The sequence below is a fragment of the Papio anubis genome, chromosome 6 (genome assembly GCF_008728515.1).
Source record: "Papio anubis isolate 15944 chromosome 6, Panubis1.0, whole genome shotgun sequence".
Taxonomy (NCBI): Eukaryota; Metazoa; Chordata; class Mammalia; order Primates; family Cercopithecidae; genus Papio; species Papio anubis.
In genome coordinates, this window is record NC_044981.1 from 144,361,516 (window position 1) to 144,383,042 (window position 21,527).

A 21,527-nucleotide genomic window follows, 5' to 3' on the forward strand; every position below is an offset into this window, starting at 1 on the left:
GCTGGGATTATATGCATGAGCCACCACCCCCAGCCTTAACTGATTTTTTTAACATTGATCCAGTCTTGCATACCTAGAATAAATCACACTTGTTCATGGTATACAATTCTTTTTATACATCGTGGATTAGATTTGCTAATATTCTGTTAAAGATATTGGCATCTATGTTCATGAGAGATATGGCCTGCAGTTTTCTTGTAATGTCTTTGTCTGGTTTGGTATTAAGGTAATGTTGGCCTCATACAATGAACTAGGAATCATTCCCTCTGCCTCTGTATTATGAAAGAGATTGAAAATAATTCATATAATTTCTTCCTTAAATATTTGATAAAATTTACCAGTGAACCCATCTGGTCCTGGTGTTTGGTGTTTGGAAGGTTATTAATCACTGATTCAACATCCTTAGTAGATACAAACCTATTCAGATTGTCTGCTTCTCCTTGTGTGAGTTTTGGCAGACTGCATTGTTTAAGAATTGGTCCATTTCATCCAGGTTATCAAGTTTGTGGGCAGAGTTGTTTGTTCTTTATTATGCTGTAATGTTCATGGGATCTGTAGTGATGTTCTTTCATTTCTAATATTTGTAATTTATGTCTCTTCTATTTTTGTCTTCATTATCCTGTCCAGAGGCTGATGAGTTTTATTCATCTTTTCTAAAAACCAGCTTTTGGTTTTGTTGATTGTCGTTTTCTGTGTAGACTTCCTTCTTTTCTTTTCTATTCTTTTTTTTCCTTTTCTCTTTTCTTTTGTTTTCTTTTCTTCCTCTTTTCCCTTTCCCTTTCCGTCTCATTGTGTTACCTAGGCTGGAGTTTGGTGGTGCAGTCACAGCTCATTGCAGTCTCGACCTCTCAGGCCCAAGTGGTCCTCTCACCTCAGCCTCCTGAGTAGCTGACACTACAGGTGTGTGCCACCACACCTGGCTAATTTTTAAAATAATTTTGGTAGAGGTGGTGTCTCACTTTGTTGCTCAGGCTGGTCTCTAACTTCTGAGCTCAAGAGATCCTCCCACCTCAGCTCTGCAAAGTGCTGACATTCCAGGCATGAATCTTTCCACTTGGCCTCTCATTTTCAATTTCACTGATTTTTCTTCTGATTAAATTTTTTTCCTGCTTACTTTGTATTTCATTTGGCTTTCCTTTTTTCCCCTAAGATGGGAACTTAGATTACTGATTTTTGTATCTTCCTTCTTTTCTAGTGAATTCATTCAGTAGCACTAATGTCCCTCTAAGTGCTTTTGCTGTATCCTACAACTTTTAGTAAGTTGTGTGTGTGTGTTTTTCTTAGGTTTTTAAAGTTATTTAAAAACTTTTTTTTTTTTTTTGGTAGAGATAGATTGCACCTTGATGTGTTGTTCAGGCTGGAGTATAGTGGCTGTCCTCACACTGTCCTCCTGTGCACTACAGCCTTGAACTCCTGGCCTCAAGTGATTCTGCTGCCTCAGCCTCCTGAATAGCTAGGATTACAGGTGTATGCCATCAAGTCATGTTTTAATTTTCATTTAATTGAAAATATTTTTAAATTTCTCTTGAAATTTCTTCTTTGAACCATGTGTTATTTAGAACTGTTTTGTTCAATCTTCAGATATTTTGGGATTTCCCAGCTGTCTTTTTGTTATTATTTTCTTGCCTTTTTTTTTTTTTTTTTTTTTTGAGACGGAGTCTCACTGTCTCCCAGGCTAGAGTGCAGTGGCGTGATCTCTAGGCTCACTGCAAGCTCATGCCTCCCGAGGTTCCGCGCCATTCTCCTGCTCAGCCTCCCGAGTGCTGGGACTACAGGTGCCTGCCACCCGCCCCACTAATTTTTTGTATTTTTAGTAGAGACGGTGTTTCACCGTGTTAGCCAGGATGATCTCGATCTCCTGACCTTGAGATCTGCCCACCTCGGCCTCCCAAAATGCTAGGATTACAGGCTTGAGCCACCGCGCCCGGCCTTTGTTATTATTTTCCAGTTTAATTTCCTTGTGATGCAAACACAGACATTGTATGATTTCCATCCTTTGAGATTTGTTAAGGTATGTTGTAGTCCACAGTGTGATCTTTTGTTTGTTTGTTTGTTTTGTTTTTGAGACGGAGTCTCCCTCTCTTACCAGGCTGGAATTCAGTGGTGCGATCTTGGCTCACTGCAACCTTTGCCTCCCAGGCTCAGGCCATTCTCCTGCCTCAGCCTCCTGAGTAGCTGGGATTACAGACCACGCCCAACTTATTTTTGTATTTTTAGTAGAGATGGGGTTTCACCATGTTGGCCAGGCTGGTCTCGATCTCTTGACTCAGAATGTGGTCTTTCTTGGTGAATGTTCCACATGAGCTTGAGAAGAATGTGTAATTTGCTATTACTGGATGAGTAGTCTCTAGATGTCCAGTTGGTTGATCATGTTATTGAGTTCAGTTACATCTTTATTGATTTACTGTTTGCTGGGTCTGTCTGTTTCTGATAGAGGAGTGTTAAAGTCTCCAACTATACTAGTGGGTTTAACTATTTATCCTTGCAGTTCTATCAGTTTTTGCCTCACATATTTTTATACTCTCTTGTTTAGCACATACACCTTAAGGATTGTTAGGTCTTCTTGGAGTATTAACCCATTTATCTTTATGTAATGCTCCTCTTTATCCTTGATACTTTTCCTTCCTCTGAAGTCTGCTGTTTCTGAACAGAAATTAATAAAGCTACTCCTGCTTTCATTTTTAAATGTTACTTTTAGTTGAAAAATAATGTATTTATTTGTAGAGTACAGTGTGATGTTTTGATACATGTATACATTGTGCACTGATTAGCAGGTTAATTATTATATCTATTACCTCAAATATTTATCATTTCCTTGTGGTGAGAACATTTAAAATCCTCTTGTTTCACTATTTAAAAATATACAACACGTCATTATTCACTGTAGTTACCTTGCTGTGCAATGGAACATTAGAACTTATTCTATGTAACTACAGCTTTAGCATTGAGCAATGTATCCTTTTTCCCTTATCTACTCCCCAACCCCCACTTTGTCCCCCAGTCTCTAGTAACCACCATTCTATTCCCTACTTATATGAGTTGACTTTTATAGATATCATATATAAGTGAGATAATATGGTATTTGTCTCTCTGTGCCTGGCTTATTTCACATAACATAATGTCCTGTCTAAGTTCATCCATGTTGTCACAAATGACAGAATTTTCTGTTTTGTTTTTCTAAAGGCTGAATAGTATTCCATTGCATATATATGCTACATTTTGAAAATCCACTTGTTCACTGATGAACACTTAGGTTGTTTCCACATCTTAGTTATTGTGAATGATGCTGGAATGAACGTAAGAGTGCAGATACCTCTTTGGCATACTGATTTCAATTCCTTTGGCTATGTACTCAATAGTGAGATTGCTGGATCATATGGTAATTCTGTTTTTAGTTTTTCGAGGAACCTCCATACTGTTTTCTAAAATAGCCGTACTAATTTACAATATCACCAGCAATGTATAAGGGTTCCCTTTTCTTAAGGTCCTCACCAGCACTTGTTATCTTTTCATCTTACTTTATAATAGCCAATCTAATAAGTGTGAGGTGAGTGATACCTCATTGTGGTTTTAGTTTGCACTTCTTTACTTCTTTGATGATTAGAGATTTTTAGCATTTTTTGAAAAGTTTCTAATGGCCAGGCGCGGTGGCGCACGCCTATAATCCCAGCACTTTGGGAGGCCAAGGCGGGTGGATCACGAGGTCAGGAGATCAAGGCCATCCTGGCTAACACAGTGAAACCCCGTCTCTACTAAAAATACAAAAAAAAAAAAAAAAAAAAAAAAATTAGCTGGGCGTGGTGGCCAGTGCCTGTAGTCCCAGCTACTCAGGAAGCTGAGGCAGAAGAATGGTGTGAACCCGGAGGGCAGAGGTTGCAATGAGCCGAGATGAACCTAGATGGCACCACAACAACACTGCTGCACTGTAGCCTGGGCAACAGAACAAGATTCCCTCTCAAAAAAAAAAAGAAAGGAAACTTTCTACTTAGGAATGCTTTGCCCGTTTTTAATAGGGTTATTTGTGTGTGTTTCTTTCTTTTTTTTTTTTTTTGTTATTGAGTAGTTTGAGTTCCTTGTATATTTTGGATATTAGGCCCTTATCCTAAGACTATGATCTGCAAATGTTTTCTCCCAGTCTGTGGACTCTCTCCTCTTTCTATTAACTGTTCCTTCTGCTGTACAGAGGCCTTTTAGTTTGATGCAATCCTATATGTCTATTTTTGCTTTTGTTGACTGTGCATTTTAAGGTATTTCCAAGAAACCTGTGCCCAGATCAGTGTCATGGAGCTTTTATGTTTTCGGTCTTACATTTAAGTCTTTGTTTTGAATTGTTTTTAAGTCTTTAATTTGTTTTGAATTGTTTCTTGTATTATATAAAGGGTGAGATAAGGGTTCATTTCCATTCTTCTGTATGTGGATATCGAATTTTCCCAACACCATCTTATTGAAGAGACTGTCTTTTCCCCATTGTGTGTTCTTGGCACCTTTGCCAAAAATCAATTGATCGTGGATGTGTGGTTTATTTCTGGACTCTTTATCCTATTCCATTGATTGATATGTCTGGTTTTATGTCAGTATCATACTGTTTTGATTACTATAGCTTCATAATATATTTTGAGATTTAGCAGTTTGATGCTTTCAGCATTTTTCTTTTTGGTCAAGATTACTTTGGTTATTGGGGTCTTCTGGCATTCCATAGGAATTTTAGGTTTAAAAAAATTTCTGTGAAGAATGACTTGAATCGGAATTGTGATAGGGATTGCCTTGAATCTGTAGCTCACTTTGTAGTATGGATGTGTTAACAGTAGTAATTTTTCCAATTCATGAACATGGGATATCTTTCCACTTATTTGTGTTATCTTCAGTTGCTGTTGTCAGTATTTTATAGTTTTCAGTGTAAAGATCTCCCACTTCCTTGGTTAAATTTACTGCATATATATATATATATATATTTTTTTAGATGGAGTCTTGTTCTGTCACCCAGGCTGGAGTGCAATGGCACGATCTTGGCTCACTGCAAGCTTCACCTTCCGGGTTCACGCCATTCTCCTGCCTTAGCTTCCTGAGTAGCTGGGACTACAGGGCCCAACACCACACATGGCTAATTTTTTGTAGAGATGGGATTTCACCATGTTAGGATGGTGTCAATCTCCTGACCTCGTGATCCGCCTGCCTCGGCCTCCCAAAGTGCTGGGATTACAGGCGTGAGCCACTGCGCCCGGCCTTATTTATTTTTGATGCTATTGTAATACTATGTTGAACAGAAGTGATGAGAGTGGGCACCCTTATTTTGTTTGTGATCTTAGAGGAAAAGCCTTCAACTTTTCACCACTGTGTATATTAGATCTGGGTTTGTCATATATGGCATTTATTGTGTTGAGGAACATCCTTCTACCCCTAACTTGTTGAGATTTTTATCCTGAAAGGATGTTGACTTTGGTCAAATGCTTTTTGTACCTCTATTGAAATGATCTTATGATTTTTGTCCTTCATTTTGTTAATATGGAGAGTCATATTTATTGATTAGCATATGTGGAACCAACCTTGTAACCTGTGGATAAATGCTACTTGATCATGGTGAATGATTCAATGTATTGTTGAATATGGTGAGTGATTCTTTTAATATATTGTTGAATATGTTTTGTTATTACTTTTTTGAGATTTTTGCATCTCTGTTGATCAGTGATATTGGTCTGTAAATTTTTTTTGTAATGTCTTTTTCTGGCTTTGGTATTAGTGTGATTTGGCCTCAAAAGATGAGTTTGGAATTATTCTCTTCTCTCTAGTTTGTAGAAGAGTTGAGAAGGATTGGTATTAACTCCTGTTTATATGTTTGGTAAAATTCAACCATGAAGGCATCTGGTCCTGGGCTTTTGTTTGAAGAGAGACTTTTAATTACTGATTCAACTTCTTTACTCATTCATCCCTGCAGATTTTCAATAATCTCTTGGTTCAGTCTTGGTAGGTTATATAATTCTGGAAATTTGCCCAGTTCTTCTAGGTGATCAAATTTGTTGGCATGTAATTGTTCAGAGTAGTCTCTTATAATCTTTCATATTTCTGTGTTATCAGTTATAATGTCCTTTTCATTTCTGATTTTGAGTTTTCTTTCTTTTTCCTTGTGTAGCTAAGAGTTTGTCAATTTTATTTTTAAAAAGCTAACACTTAGTTTTGTTTATCTTTTCTATTGTTTTTCTGGTCTCTATTTCTACTCTGATATTTGTTATTCCTTTCCTTCTCCTAATATTGAACTTAGGTTATTATTCTTTTTTAGTTCCTTAAGGTGTGATGTTAGATTATTTACAATCTTTCTTGTTTTTTGATGTAGACATTTATTGTTATAAACTTCCCTCCTAGAACTGTTTTGGCTGCATTCCATAAGTTTTGTCATGTTGTGTTTTCATTTTGTCTCAAGATTAAAAAAAAAAACAACCCATTAGTTTATTATTTGACCCAATAGTCGTTCAGAAGCATTTTGCTTAATTTCCACCCATGTTAATTTTCCATGATCCTTCCTGTTATTGAAGCAAGTTTCATATCATTGTGGTTGGAAAAGATACTTGATATGATTTCAGTTGTCTCAAATTGAAGACTTGTTTTGTGGTCTAACATATGATGTGTCTTGGAGAATGTTTTGTGTGTTCCTGAGAAGAATGTGTATTCTTCTGCTCTTGAGTGGAATGTTCTGTATATGTCTGGTACGTCCATTTGGTCTAAAGTATAGTTCAAGTCCAGTGTTTTCATATTGATTTTCTGTCTAAATGATCTGTCCAATGTTGAAAATGGGTTATTGAAATAACTTAGCTATTATTGTGTTGAAGGCTATGTCTCCTTTTAGACTTTTTAAAGTTTGCTTTATGTTAGGTGCTGTGACGTTGGGTGCATATATATTTACAGTTGTTTTACTCACTTGATGGATGGATACCATTGTTACTATATAATGATGTTCTTTGTCTCTTTTTGCAGTTTTTTTCCTTAAAGTCTGTTTTGTCTGAAATAAATATAGCTACCCTTGACTTTTTTTGTTTCCATTCGCATGGGATGTCTTTTTCCATCCCTTCACTTTCAGTCTGAGAGTCCTAAAGTTAAAGTGAGTCTCTTGTAGGCATCCTATGTTAGTCTTTTTTATCCATTCAGCCACTCTATGCGTTTTGATTGGATAATTTAATCCTTTACATTGAAATTAATTATTGACAAGTAAGGACTTTCTAATGCCATTTTAAAAATTAGCTTCTGTTTTGTTTTTTTTTTGTTTTGTTGTTGTTGTTGTTGTTGTTGTTTTGGTAAATCCTTTGTTTCTTTTTCCTCTCTTGCCTTCTTTGTGGTTTGATGATTTTCTATATTGGTATGCTTTGGATCGTTTTCTTTTCTCTTTTGTGTATCTGTTACAGGCTTTTGTTTTGTGTTTACCCTGAGGCTTACATAAAATATATTATACTTATAATAGGCCATTTTAAGTTGATGACACCTGAATTTTTTTATTATTATTAAACTTTAAGTTCCAGGGTATATGTGCGCAACATGTAGGTTTGATACATGGGTATACATGTACCATGTTGGTTTGCTGCACCCATCAACTCATCATTTACATTACGTATTTCTCCTAATGCTATCCCTCCCCCAGTGCCCCACCCCCTGACAGGCCCAGGTGTGTGATGTTCCCTGCCCTGTGTCCAGGTGTTCTCATTGTTCAGTTCCCACCTATGAGTGAGAACATGTGGTGTTTGGTTTTCTGTCCTTATGATAGTTTGCTGAGAATGATGGTTTCCAGCTTCATATCCCTGCAAAGTACATGAACTCATCCTTTTTTGTGGCTGCATAGTATTCCACAGTGTATATGTGCCACATTTTCTTAATCCAGTCTGTCACTGATGGACATTTGGGTTGGTTCCAAGTCTTTGCTATTGTGAATAACGCCGCAGTAAACATACATGTACATGTATCTTTATACTAGCATGATTTGTCATCCTTTGGGTATATACGCAGTAAAGGGATTGCTGGGTCAAATGATAATTCTAGTTCTAGATCCTTGAGGAATTGCAACACTGTCTTCCACAACGGTTGAACTAATTTATACTCCCACCAACAGTGTAAAAGTGTTCCTATTTCTCCACATCCTCTCCAGCATCTGTTGTTTCCTGACTTTTTAATGATTGCCATTCTAACTGGTGTGAGATGGTATCTCATTGTGGTTTTGATTTGCATTTCTCTAATGACCAGTAATGATGAACATTTTTTTCATGTGTCTGTTGGCTGCATAGATGTCTTTTTTTAAGAAGTGTCTGTTCGTATCCTTTCCCTGCTTTTTGATGGGGTGTCTTTTTCTTGTAAATTTGTTTAAGTTCTTTGTAGATTCTGGATATTAGCCCTTTGTCAGATGAGTAGATTGCAAAAATTTTCTCCCATTCTGTAGGTTGCCTGTTCACTCTGAGGGTGGTTTCTTTTGCCATGCAGACGCTCTTTAGTTTAATTAGACCCCATTTGTCTATTTTGACTTTTGTTGCCATTGCTTTTGGTGTTTTAGTCGTGAAGTCCTTGCCCATGCCTATGGATGACACCTTAATTTTTATCAAATACACAAAGTCTATACTTTTATTTTTCCTCCTCACACATTTTATATTTTTGATGTCACACTTTGTCTTTTGACAATTTGCATTCCTTAAAAATTGTAACTTTAGTTCTTTTAACAGTTTAACCTTTTTATTAGAAATATAATTAACTGGCCGGGCGCAGTGGCTCATGCCTGTAATCCCAGCAGTTTGGGAAGCTGAAGTGGGTGGATCACAAGGTCAGGAGTTTGAGTTGAGCCTGCCAACATGGTGAAACCCTGTCACTACCAAAATACAAAAATTAGCTGGACGTGGTGACATGTGCCTGTAGTCCCAACTGCTCTGGAGGTTGAGGCAGGAGAATTGCTTGAACCCAGGAGGTGGAGGTTGCAGTGAGCTGAGATCACACCATTGCATTCCAGCCTGAGCGATGGAGTGAGACTTCATCTCAAAAAAAAAAAAAGAAATATAATTAATTTACCCAACCCCATTGTACTACTAGAGTACTTTGGATTTGACAATGTACAGTCGTATATCACTTTACAATGGGGATACGCTCTGAGAAATGCATTATTAGGTGATTTTGTTGTTGTATGAACATCACTGAGTGTATTACACAAACCTAGATGGTATAATCTACTATGAACCTAGTCTATATGGTATACTCTTTTGCTCCTAGGCTACAAACCTGTATGGCATGTTACTGTGTGGAATACTATAGGCAGTTTGTGACACGATGGTAAGTAATTGTCTATCTAAACATATCTAAATATATAAAATATGCAGTAAAATTGTGTAGGGTAATTATTATGAATAAAGCTTCCAGGACTGGAAGTTGCGCTGGGTTAGTCAGTGAGTGGTGAGTGAAAGTAAGGGCTTAGAACATTACTGTACACTTTTATATGACTAATGGAGGAGTACATTTGTTTACACCAGCATCACCACAAACACAAGTAATGCCTTGTGTTACAGTATCATAATGGACGTCACCATCACTAGGCAATACGAGTTTTTCAGCTCCATTATAATTTTATGGGACCGCCATTGATGTCATTATGTAGCACATGACTATACTCTCATATGTCTTCATGTTACTAATAGTGTCTTCTTCCTTCAGCATGAAAAATTCCCTTTAGCATATTTTTTAAGAGAGGTCTTATGGTGGCAAATGCTTTAACTTTTTGTTTAAGAAAGTCTTTATCATCCCCTTTTTTTAAAAGACTGAGTTGCTGAGTATAGTATTCTTGGTTGATGGGCTTTTCTTTTTTTTCTTTTTTTTTCCTTTTAGGATGTTGAAGGTATCATCTCACTCCCTTCTGACCGGCAAGGTTGCTGTTGAGAAATCCACTGATAGTCTTATGAGAAGGTTCTTTCGTATGTGATGATTTGCTTTTACTTTACTGCTCTCAACACTCTGTGTTTTAACTTTTTATAATTTTATTATGATTGTCTTGGCATAGGTTTCTTTGGATTCATCTTATTTCGTATTGTTTGGGCTTCCTGCCTCTGGTTTTCTATCTTCTTACCCTGGCTGGGGAAGTTTTCTGCCATTATTTCTTTGGATATGTTTTCTATCCCTTTCTCTTCTCCTTCTGGCATGCCAATAATGCATAAGCTGTTTTACTTGATGGTGCCCCATAAATTGCTTAAGCTATGTTCACTTTTTCTTCTTTTTCTCTTTTCTCCTCAGATAGGATAATTTCCAGTAACCTGTCTCAAGTTAACCAATCTATTCTTCTAGTGAATCTTATCTACTCTTCAACCTCTCTCTTGAATTTTTCAGTTCCGCGATAGTACTCTTCAGATATATGATTTTCAATTGATAATTTTATAATTTCTCTTCGTTGAAGTTCTTAGTTCTTGCATTGCTCTGTTGATCCTGGTGAGCATCTTTTTGACCATTATTTTAAATTTTCTGTCAGGTACATCACATATCTCCACTTCACTTTGGTTAGTTTCTAGAAATTTACCATATTCGTTTCTTTGGAATATATTTCCTTGTTTCTTCATTTTCCATGACTCTCTATGTTGGTTTCTGTGTATTAGATAAGACAACTACCTCTCCCAGTCTTGTCAGACTTGTCTATGTACGAGAAAGGTCTCACTAATCTGTCTGGTCAAAGATTTTAAGGTGCCTTTCAAATCTTTGTGTTCATTCAGACTGTTGTCTCTGTTTAGGGTTGCACTGTGGAGCTTAAGATGTGCCATATTCTGTCAGTAACTCAAGACAAGGAAGTTAGGAGCCAGATTCTCTTAGATGTAGCTGGAAAGATTGGGATGTTGGCTGTGTGTTTCAATTCATTCCATCTTCATGGTGAAGCTGAATGTGAGTATCTATTTCCCACTCTTTCTATGCTAAGCCAGGTAGAGGATCTGTGGCAAATGTCTGAATTCATGTTTAGGCTGTGCTCTTAGATCCTGGGGAGATAGCTGCTGGACGTGGACCCATTGTATGGCCCTTGGATCTAGGGCCACTCAGGAATGCAAAGTCCCATCAACTCCTAGAGCTACTTTGTTAACAAGACAGTACCTTGGGTGGAAGTTATAGAAGTTGTGGCACTTGATATGTAATCAGACTTTTTTCACGTAGAATGGGGGAGGCCTAGATTTATCATAGGGGTAAGCCAAAGGAAAGGATCTTGAAGTGTCAAGCTCTGGTTTTGGCTGCTGCAGAGCTGTTGTTTGTTTGCCCTGTTAGTTCCCCAGTGCAAGTCCATTAGAAGCCAGCTTTTCAAATGACCACTTGAAGTATGTTGTAAGCCCTTTCTGGAGAGAAGATGGACGCTACATGTTCTCACCCCTTTTTGACACTTTTCCAAGGGGATGTAGCCCTTAGAAGTGTTTGCACACTTGTTCAAGACCACCCCTTTGTTCTGTGATCTAAGGAGACTCACATATGCCTACCACCTTCTGCTGTCAGAGCTAAGAGTAGTTAAGGGAGGGACTATTTAGGGAGGTGCTGTAAAAGTTGGAGCACTTGATATGTGGCATAAACCCCATCTGAGGAGAAACAGCTGTTTTTAAAGCCCCTTCTCTGCACTGCTCCTAGGGGATGACGTCCCTGAAATGCCTACATGCCCATATAAAACTGGCACTTTTTTCTGTGGTGCAGATAGACTTACATATACTTTGTTCCCTCTGGTTTCAGAGATAGGAAGTTTAGGACACAGTCCGTTGAGTGGGAGCTGTAAAATTGTGGGTGCTCAATATACAGTCAGACTCTCTTCCATGAGAGATTAATAAACCTGGAGTTATCTCTGGCATGAGCCAGGGGAGAAGACTCAAGAAGTGCCAGTCCACTTCCTTAGGCTGTCAGCCAAGCTATATTTGTCTGCCTCTTTAACTCCCTGAAGCAAGTTCGTTAGAAGACAAGCAGCCATGTAGCCACTAGAAGAGTGTGTTATAGATTCCTTCCAGGCAGAAAGAAGGGGCTGCATATTTTAGGCCCCTTCTCTGCACTGCTCTTGAGGGGTGAAGCCCCAGAAGTACTGGAGTGCCCACAGCAAACCACAACATTTTTTATCATGGTCTAGAGAGAGTCTTATGTGTTTAATCCTCTTTGCTCTCAGAGCCAATGAATTAAGAACCATACTATGGGAAGCCTTAGAGTTAAGGTTCTATATGTGATTACAAATTCTCTTCTCCATAGAAAGAAGCTTGATATTGGGAAGTCCTTTCCGGATAGTATGGAGCAGTGTCTAAGGCAGGGTCCTGTGCCTCAGTTTTTCCTTCCCATCTGATGTGGAAATTTTCTCAGTCGCCCGGTGGGTAGGAGTCTCTCAACTGGTCCCTGACTTTCTCTCAGATGGAGCTAATCCATGAAGAGATGTTTATTTGGTGCTTTTGTGGGTGGAGGGAGAGTCAGGAGCTTCCTGTTCTGCCATGCTGCTGACATCACCACCTCTTACCTCGTGCTTTTTAATGATTATTGTTGGAGTGATAAATCTTTCTCTGTCCTTTCACTTTTCATCTGTACATGTCTTTATATTTAAAGTATGGGTTTTCAAATATCATTTGTTCTCACTTATAAGTTGAAGCTGAGCTGTGAGGACTCAAAAGCATGAGAATGATATAATGGACTTTGGGAACTCGGGGAAGGGTGGGAGTGGGGTGAGGGACAAAAGACTGCTTATTGGGTACAGTGTGTAGTGCTCAGATGATAGGGGCACCAAAATCTCAGAAATCAGCACTAACGAACTCATCCATATAACCAAAATACCACCTGTACCCCCAAAAACTATTGAAATAAAAACTAAAATGAAATATGGGTTTTGTGTAAACATCTTATAGTTGGGTCTTTTTTTTTTTTTTTTAAATCAATTCTGACAATCTCTGTCTTTTAATTGATATATTTAGAACATTGATGTTTAAGGTGACTATTGATAGAGTTGGATTAATATTTAGTTAGTTTGTTTTCTGTTACTATAACTAAATACCTGAGACTGGGTAGTTTATAAAGAACAGGGATTTATTTCTTAGAGTGCTGGACGCTAGGAAGTACAATGTAGAGGTGGCACATCTGGTAAAGGCCTTCTTGCTGGTGGGGACTTTCTGCAGAGTTCTGAGGTGGCAGAAGACATTACATGGCAAGGGGGTTGAGTGTGTTAACTCTTTCTTCTCTTATAAAGCCACTAATGCTCCACCCTCATGATCTCATTTAATCCTAATTACCTTTCCAAGGTCCCACCTCTCAAATACCATAGTTGGATTTCCCACCCTCTTAATACTGTTACAGTGGGGATTAAGATTGAATATGAGCTTTAGGCACAGGGGGGCAAACATTCAGACCATAGCATGTGCCGTATTTGTTACTATTTTTATTTGTTGCTCTTGTTCTTTGTTCCTGTTTTTGTCTTTGGTGCTTTTTCTGCCTTTTATGGTTTTGAGCAGTTTTTTTGATTCCATTTTCTCTCCTCACTTAGCATATCAATTATATGCCTTTTTAAAAACTTTTTTTTAAAGTGGTTGCCCTAGAGTTTGCGTATACATTTACAACTATTCTAAGTCCATTTTAAAATAACACTGTACCAGTTCACAGGTAGTGTAAGTATCTCGTAATGACAGAATATTCCTAATTTCTCCTTGTCCTTAGGTCTTTCACCTCATTCATTTCACTTATACATAAGCATAATTAAGCATGTATATACCTATGCGTATGTAATTGAATACATTGTTTCTATTAATATTTTAGACAAACAGTTATCTGTTAGATCAGTTAAGAATAAGAAAAATTAAAGTTTTTATCTTTCAGGTCTTTTTGTCTAATGCTCTACTTTTCTCTATATAGATCTGAGTTTCTGACCTATGTCATTTTCCTTTTCTCTGAAGAACTTCTTTTAACATTCCTTGCAAGGCAGGTCTACTGATAATAAATTTCTTCAATCTTTGTCTGAGAAAGTCTTTATTTCTCTTTTACTTTGAAAGGATAATTTTTCAGGGTACAAATTTCTGTGTTGGGATTTTTCTCTTTTAGCACTTTAAATATTTCACTTCACTGTCTTCTTGCTTGCATGGTTTCTGAGGAGATGTCAGATGTACTTCTTATGTTTGGTTCTCTATAGCAGGATTCCCAACCATGGCCTGTTAGGAACCGGGCTGCACAGCAGGAGGTCAGCGGCAGGCAAGTAATGGAAGCTATGTCTCTATAGCTGCTCCCCATTGCTCGCAGTACCACCTGAGCTCCGCCTCCTGTCAGATCAGTGGCAGCATGAGACTCTTATAGGAGCATGAACCCTATGGTGAACTGTGCATGCAAGGGATCTGCATTGTGTGCTCCTTATGAGAATCTAATGCCTGATGATCTGTCACTATCTCCCGTCATCCCCAGATGGGACTGTCTAGTTGCAGGAAAATAAGGTCAGGGCTCCCACTGATTCTACATTAGGGTGAGTTGTATAATTATTTCATTATATATTACAATTGATGGTGGCATCAGCCCATCTGGGGCAGCTGCTGAGGGGATGCCAGCTGCAGTGTGTGCGGCCAGGGCTGTACGTTCCATGGAACTGGCAGGGGCCAGGAACAGGTGAGAGCCCTGCCCGCTACCAAGTTGGCTCCCCGCACACCAGGGTGAAGCTGCAACCACCCAGCCGTGGCTCTGGACCTGGGCCTCCCTGCACTCTTGGGGGCCCAGGAAGCGCCCCTTCCCCCGAAGGCTCGAAAGTACCTTCTGCTGCTCCCTGGCCTCTCTCCACTCCTGGCTCTCACTCCAGTTTTGAAGCAAAGTCAAAGCCAAGCCTGAGCACTCTTGTGACCTGGCTAGGGGTGCCACCCCACTGCCTTGGCTCCCTCTGAAACGGTGGGTGCTGACAAGCTTAGGGAGGGGGGATGTCAGGGGGCTGAAGGTAGCTCAGCATGGGCCCACAGGCCTCCCTCAGCCTGAACAGCCTGGGCACCATGGACAGCATGTTGATGGTGGCGGGAGGCAGACAGATTCATTCCTAGGCAGGAAGGGATGGGTCCCTGGTGAAGCCCCACCTTCAAGCCAGGGATAGCCTGAAGCCTGACGGCCAGGCTGCCAGTTCTGGATAGAGTCCACAACCTGAAGTGAGAACTTAGGGTGCTTTTTCCAGGTCCACCCATGGACCAGTCAGCATGCACTTCCTCTCTTCTGAGCCCATGAAAACCCCAGACTGAGCCAGATGCACACACTCATCAGGTCAACCTGCCTGCAGAAAGGAGCTACCCACTACAGGTCTCCTCTCTGCTGAGTGCTGGACACTTGTCAGTACAACCTGCCTGTGGAAAAGAGCTACCCACTTCGGGTCTCCTGAGAGCTGTTCTGTCACTCAGTGAAGCTCCTCTCCACTTGCTCACCCTCCAGTTGTCTGCGTACCTCATGCTTCCTGGACATGAAACAAGAATGCAGGACCTGTTGAATGTTGGGACTGAAAGAACTTTAACACAAACGGAACTGAAACACGTCCCCCACTCGCCATATTGTGGGTGACCAGAAGGAGTGAAGAGCTGCAGCCCTTCTGGTGCCCAAACACTGGGCTCCCTGAGCCAGGGCTGTGACATGCTTTAACACCCTCTTTGGGGCTCTGCAGTTCCTGGTGTCTCTGAGCTTTTGGGCACCATCACGTTCCCTTTGTTCAGACGCTGGTGCCTGCAGTAGAAGCCGCTTACGGTACATCTGGTCCAGCTGCAGCCTCACGTGGAACCTGTACCTGGAGCTGCCTGCTCCGCCACAGCTGGCCCACCTGGCTGTGCACAGTGGCTGGACACCACGCTCATTCACTGACACACCTGTGGCGCCCCGTGCCTGGCTTGCCATTGGCAGACATGAGATCTGGGCCGGTGGTAGTGTGAGCTGAGTGCAGCCTGCTGGGCTGAATGGGTGGAACAAGCCCAGCCGATGTGAGTAAAACTCATGCAGAGGCGCCTCCAGCCACAGGGGTTTCCGGCTGGCAAAGCGACATCCTAAGGATCCTGTGACACGATGTGATAACAGAAATAAAGTGCACAACAAATACAATGCTCTTGAATCATCCCTAAACCATCTCCACTCTGGTCTGTGGAAAAATTGTCTTCCACAAAACCAGCCTCTGGTCCCAGAAAGGCTGCGGACCACTGCTCTATAGGTAAGCTGTTTTTCTTCCTCTGGCTTCTTTTATGATTTTTTTATCTTTGATTTTCTGAAGTTTGAATGGAATGTGCTTGGGTGTAGGGTTTTTGGGGGCATTTATTTTGTTGGTGTTCTCTGAACACCCTGGATTTCTAATTTACTGTCTGACAATATTTCAATGAAATGTTTCACAATATTGCTTCACCTATTGCTTCCGTCCCTTTCTCTCTTTATTGTTATTCTTTTATTCCCACCACATGGATGTCACACCTTTTGTAGTTGTCCCATGGTTCTTGGATATTCCATTCTTTTTTGTTTTGGAAGTTTTAATTGGCATATCTTCAAGCTCAGAGATTCTTTCTTCAGATGTGTCCGGCCTGCTAATAAGCCCATTAAAGGCATTCTTTATCTTTGTTAGAGTGTTTTTGATCTCTAGTATTTCTTTTTTATTGTTTATTAGAATTTCTGTGTCTTTACTTACATTATCCATCTGTTCTTTTCATATTGTCTGCTCTTTCCGTTAGATCTCTTAGCATATTAATCATAGTTGTTTTAAATTCGTAGTTTGATTATTTCGGTGTCCCTGCCATATGTAGATCCGATTTTGATGCTTGTTCTGTCTCTTCAAATTGTGTTTTCTGCCTTTTAGTATGCCTTTCGATTTTTTTGTTGAAAGGTAGGCATGATGTACTAGGAACAAGGAATATTGTGGTTAATATGCCTTTAGTATTGCAGTGATAAGGTGTTGGGGAATGGAAAGCATTCTATAGTCCTGTGATTAGGTCTCAGCCTTTTAGTGAGCTTGTGTCCCTGGGCTGTGAACTTCACAAATGCTTCTCAGTTTTTCGCATATTCACCCCCTTGGGTGGTACCAGATGACTGGAAGGGGTTGGAGGTGGGTAATGCCCTTCTTCTAGGTAGATAAGGCTCTAGTAAAATAGTTCCTTTTTAAGGACAGGCCTTGTTAAGAACAGGAAGTTCTGGTGTATTTCTAAATGGTTCCTTTTCCCTCTCTCTGCCAGAAGCAGGAGTAGATTGTACTCCCATCTTCACTGTGAGTTGCTGGTAGAGCTCTCAGTGGTAAAACTCGCAGGAAATGTAGGGGTTTCCCTGTGACGGGGTCCTTCTTGATTTTTCCACTGTGAACCATTAGCAATTTGCTAATTATAGTTCAAATGTTCTTGCCTGTTTTTCTTACTTAAAAGTCTATGCTCATGAATTTCTGCTCAGCTAAGTTGTGATTCTCTGTATCTGCCTGACCGTCTTCAATTCTGGGGCAGTAATTTGTCCTCTGATCTCATTTCTCTGATGGGTCTAAGAAGTTACTGCTTTTTTTGTTTAGCTTTTTACTTGTTAGATTGAAGTAGTGACTTCTAAGCTGCTTGTATGTTAGACTGGAAACCAAAAGAATTCACAACTATTTTCTCCTGCGTTTTCTTTCTTTCTTTATAGTTTTACATTTTACATTTAGGTATCGAATTAATTTTGGATTAATTTTTATATTACATGTGAGGTATGGTCAGGATTCATTTTTTCTTCTTGCATAAAGATACTTAGTTACTCCAGTACCATTTGTTGAACAGATTATCTTTTCCCCATTGAATTGCCTTTTTATTTTTATAAAAAATCACTTGACCTTCTATGTGTGGGACAACTTTTGGATTCTGTTCTGTTCCAGTGTTCTATCTGCTTAACCTTTTTCCAGTACCATACTGATTTGATTACTGTAGCTTTGTTGTATGTCATGTGAGACCTCCAAGCTTGTTTTTTGGTTTGGCTCTTCTATTTCCTTTGCTTCTCTGTATAAATCATAGAATCACCTTGTCACTTTATTTTTTTAAAAATCATGCTGGGATTTTGCTTGTAATTGCATTTAACTGCAGAACAGTTTGGGAAGATTTGACATCTTGAAAATAGAGTTTATTCCATCTCTCAGTTTGGTTGTCATGATTTCCTCTATCAGAGTTTTGTAGTTTTGCATACAGATTCTTGCATATATTTTGTAAGACTTATACCCAGATATTCCATATGTTGACTTGTATCCTGCAACCTTGCCACTCTCATTTACTAGTTCTAGTTGGTTTTAAGTAGATTATTTGGGATTTTCTGTGTAATCATATTGTCTGCAAATTTAAACAGTTTTATATTTTTTTTCAGTCTGTATGTTATTTATTTATTTTCCAGTCTGTATGTTATTTATTTATTTTCCTTGCCTTATTTCATAGTGGCTAGAACCTCTAGCATGATTTTGATTAATAGTGATAAGAGAAAATCTTCTTGCCTTTTTCTGATCTTTGTAGGAGATGAGGAAACATTCAGTATTTTATCATTAGGTATGTTAAATGTAGGATTATTTGTAATAGGATTAAATGTAAATATCCTTTATCAAGTTGAAGAAATTATCTTCCGTTCATAATTTTTTAGGGTTTTATCACAAATGATTGTTGAGTTTTGTGAAATGTGTTTTCTGTATCTGTTGAAGCAATTGTATGCTCTTTCTTCGTTAGCTTATTGACATGGCAAATTACACTGATTAATTTTTGAATGTTAACTGCACCTTGCATTCCTGGGATAATCCTCACTTGGCTGTAATCTATTGTCCTTTTATATATTGTTGGATTTGATTCACTTGTATTTTGTTGAGGATTTTCACATCCATATTAGAGGTACTAGTCTATAGGTTTCTTATAATATGTCTTTGCCTAGTTTAGTATGATAATTCAATTATCATGACAATTAGTGTGATAATTCTGAGTTCATTAAATGAGTTGGGAAGTGTTTACTCTTCTATATTATTGAAAAATTTGTGTTGCATTGACATTATTTCTTTCTCAAATATTTGGTTGAATTCACTATGAAGCCATCTCAGCCTGCTGATTTCTGTGTTGGAAGGTTTTTAAATATTTAATTTTGAAAACAAAGGATTATGGAAGTTATCTGTTCCTTTTTAGATAAACTGCATATTTCAAAAAAATTTGACTGTTTTGTCTAAGTTATCAAATGTGTGGCATAGAGTTATTCATAGTATTTCCTTATTGTTAGTTCATTGTAGAATCTATAGTTATGTCCCCGCTTTCATTCCTGATATTTGTAACTTGTGTCTCCTCTTTTTTTTTTTTTTTTTTTTTTTTTGGTTTGGTCAGTCTGGACAGAAGTTTATCCATTTTTATCAGCAATAGTTATTCTTAACGTACTCATGTTTCATATACCTTTTAATGAGCTTTAGTTACATTTTATTTAAATATCCAAGAATCTCTAAGATATTTTCTATTGTTATCCTCTTTTGCAGATTAATAAAGTCAGCCTTGTATATATTAGGAAACTTGCCTATAATTCAACAGCTAGAATGACAGCTCTAGTATTCAAATCAAGTCTTGTTGACTCCAAAGCCTTTGCTTTTGACCATTCTGCTTTATTAACTGGTATCAGGACAAATAAAAATCAATAAGACATATGAAGATAATCCCTTCCCTCATATTGTAACTGGAAGCAAGCTTTTCATTTTCATCATTGGAATGTAATAATTACTATTCTCTATCGCTGCACCCTTTTCTGTAAACAGTGTGTAGTACACAACCTCTGTCATAAGGTCTCTGGAGATCTGTTTGCCCCTTCCAAAACTTTAGACCACTCGATCAGAGCACCTACAAGGAGAGACAGAAAATTTGGGAACTTCTGGTTGCTACAAAATACTGGAGAACACAACTTAGATTTTTAGAGCATAGGAGCTTATGAGGCCTTCCAGTGACTAGATATGTGACGCGATTGTCCTGATGCCATCCATTCTTGGTTAACTGCAAATAAAAGTCTTTATGCCCTTCTCTTTAAAATGTAGGCATCTCTTTCCTTTCAAAGGTTAAGATATGCCTTTTTTGTTTTTTTAAGACAAGATCTTGCTTTGTCACTCAGGCTGGAGTGTAGTGGCTCTAATACAGCTCACTACAGCCTTGACCTCCTGGGCTCAAGCAATCCTCCCGCCTCAGCCTTCTGAGTAGCTGGAACTACAGGTGCACACACCACCATGCCCAGCAAATTTTTAAATTTTTTTGTAGAGAAAAGGTTTCGCCATGTTGTCCAGGCAGGCCTCGAACTCCTGTGTTCAAGAAATCCTCTCACCTCGGCCTCCCAAATTGCTGGAATTACAGGTGTGAGCCACTGCGCCCAGTCAAGATGATGCTTTTGAGAATGAAAGTTGACATGGCTTGCTTGTTCCCTCAGGTCTGACGGTAACTGCTGTAAAAGACTCAGGAGAATGGAATTTGGAGGCTGGGGCATTAGTTCTTGCAGATGCAGGCCTTTGCTGTATTGATGAGTTCAATAGCCTCAAGGAGCACGATAGGACCAGTATCCATGAAGCAATGGAGCAGCAAACCATAAGTGTTGCTAAGGCTGGGTAAGAGTTTCTTTAAAATCTATGGGAATAATGGGATTATTTAATATTTGCTTAGGGGAAAATGTGAACCTTGTTGAGCTGTAAGGTATGTTTGGTCCTCTTTGGGATGATCAGTTATCACCCTTCAAGATACACATTACAGTTTTTCCTTATTAGACCATACAAGTGTGTGAGGAAATAAAAATGAGCTATTGGGAAAAAGAAAAGGAAAAGTAAAGTATAAATGTGGTTGACTAAACTAATGGAAGGGATTTATGCAGAGCTTTCAATGCAGGATTCAACTCATTCTCTCTTTCATTCACTAAACATTGTGTGTGGTACTCTGGACATATTACTGTGTTAGGAATTTTGAAAAGTTCAAAAAGAAAAAAAAAATCATAGTTTCCGGCATTCTCCTTATAAATCCTAATGGAAGGTTGATTACAGCATATGGAAAATGAAATAGTAAATAATGTAAGCATAAGATGAAATGCCTTTTGTGACTCAAAGAGGCTCAGGATTGAGCTGCGTAAGTCCCTGGCTACACATAAAGTAGAGGAAAAGAATAAGCCAGGTTCAGACAGAAATCTCACACAGGCACTGAAGTGGTTATGGGAAACTTACCTGGCTACAAAGGCTGGCCACCAAACAGACTGCCAGGTCATTCAAGCAGTAACAGGGCTAAAACTGTTTCCATCTTAATGCTGCTATTATGGACGTGAAGCCAACTGATCAGACAGGTAGGGCTGCCAGCAGTGTCTTCAAATAGTCATGAGTACTTGGGAGCCAGGCCAGACACTGGTATATAGAGATTCTATGAGATGTATTTGTATACTCTAACAAAAAAATTAATGAGGAGTGAGGTAGAGGGACGGGGGAGAGTAGGATATAGCCCACCAGAAAAGATACAAGAAAGAACTATCAGACCTATTCATTTGTTCGTTCACTAAATATATATACTCATTAAAAACCTGCTATGTTTCAGGCATTGTGCTAGATGCTAAGAAGTGCAAAGATGAATAGAACATTGTCCTTCAGG

The 21,527-nt window shown here is 38.9% G+C and overlaps 1 protein-coding gene across 2 annotated transcripts in view; it reads left to right on the top strand.

The window, feature by feature from the left end:
- The window catches only part of MCM9 (minichromosome maintenance 9 homologous recombination repair factor), a 120,797-nt gene that overhangs the window by 61,380 nt on the left and 37,890 nt on the right, over positions 1-21,527 (top strand). For both annotated transcript variants that reach the window (XM_021937932.2, XM_021937933.2), the window contains exon 8: positions 20,335-20,509. In XM_021937932.2, coding sequence (XP_021793624.2) covers positions 20,335-20,509 — 175 coding nt within the window. The remainder of the gene's footprint in view (positions 1-20,334; positions 20,510-21,527) is intronic.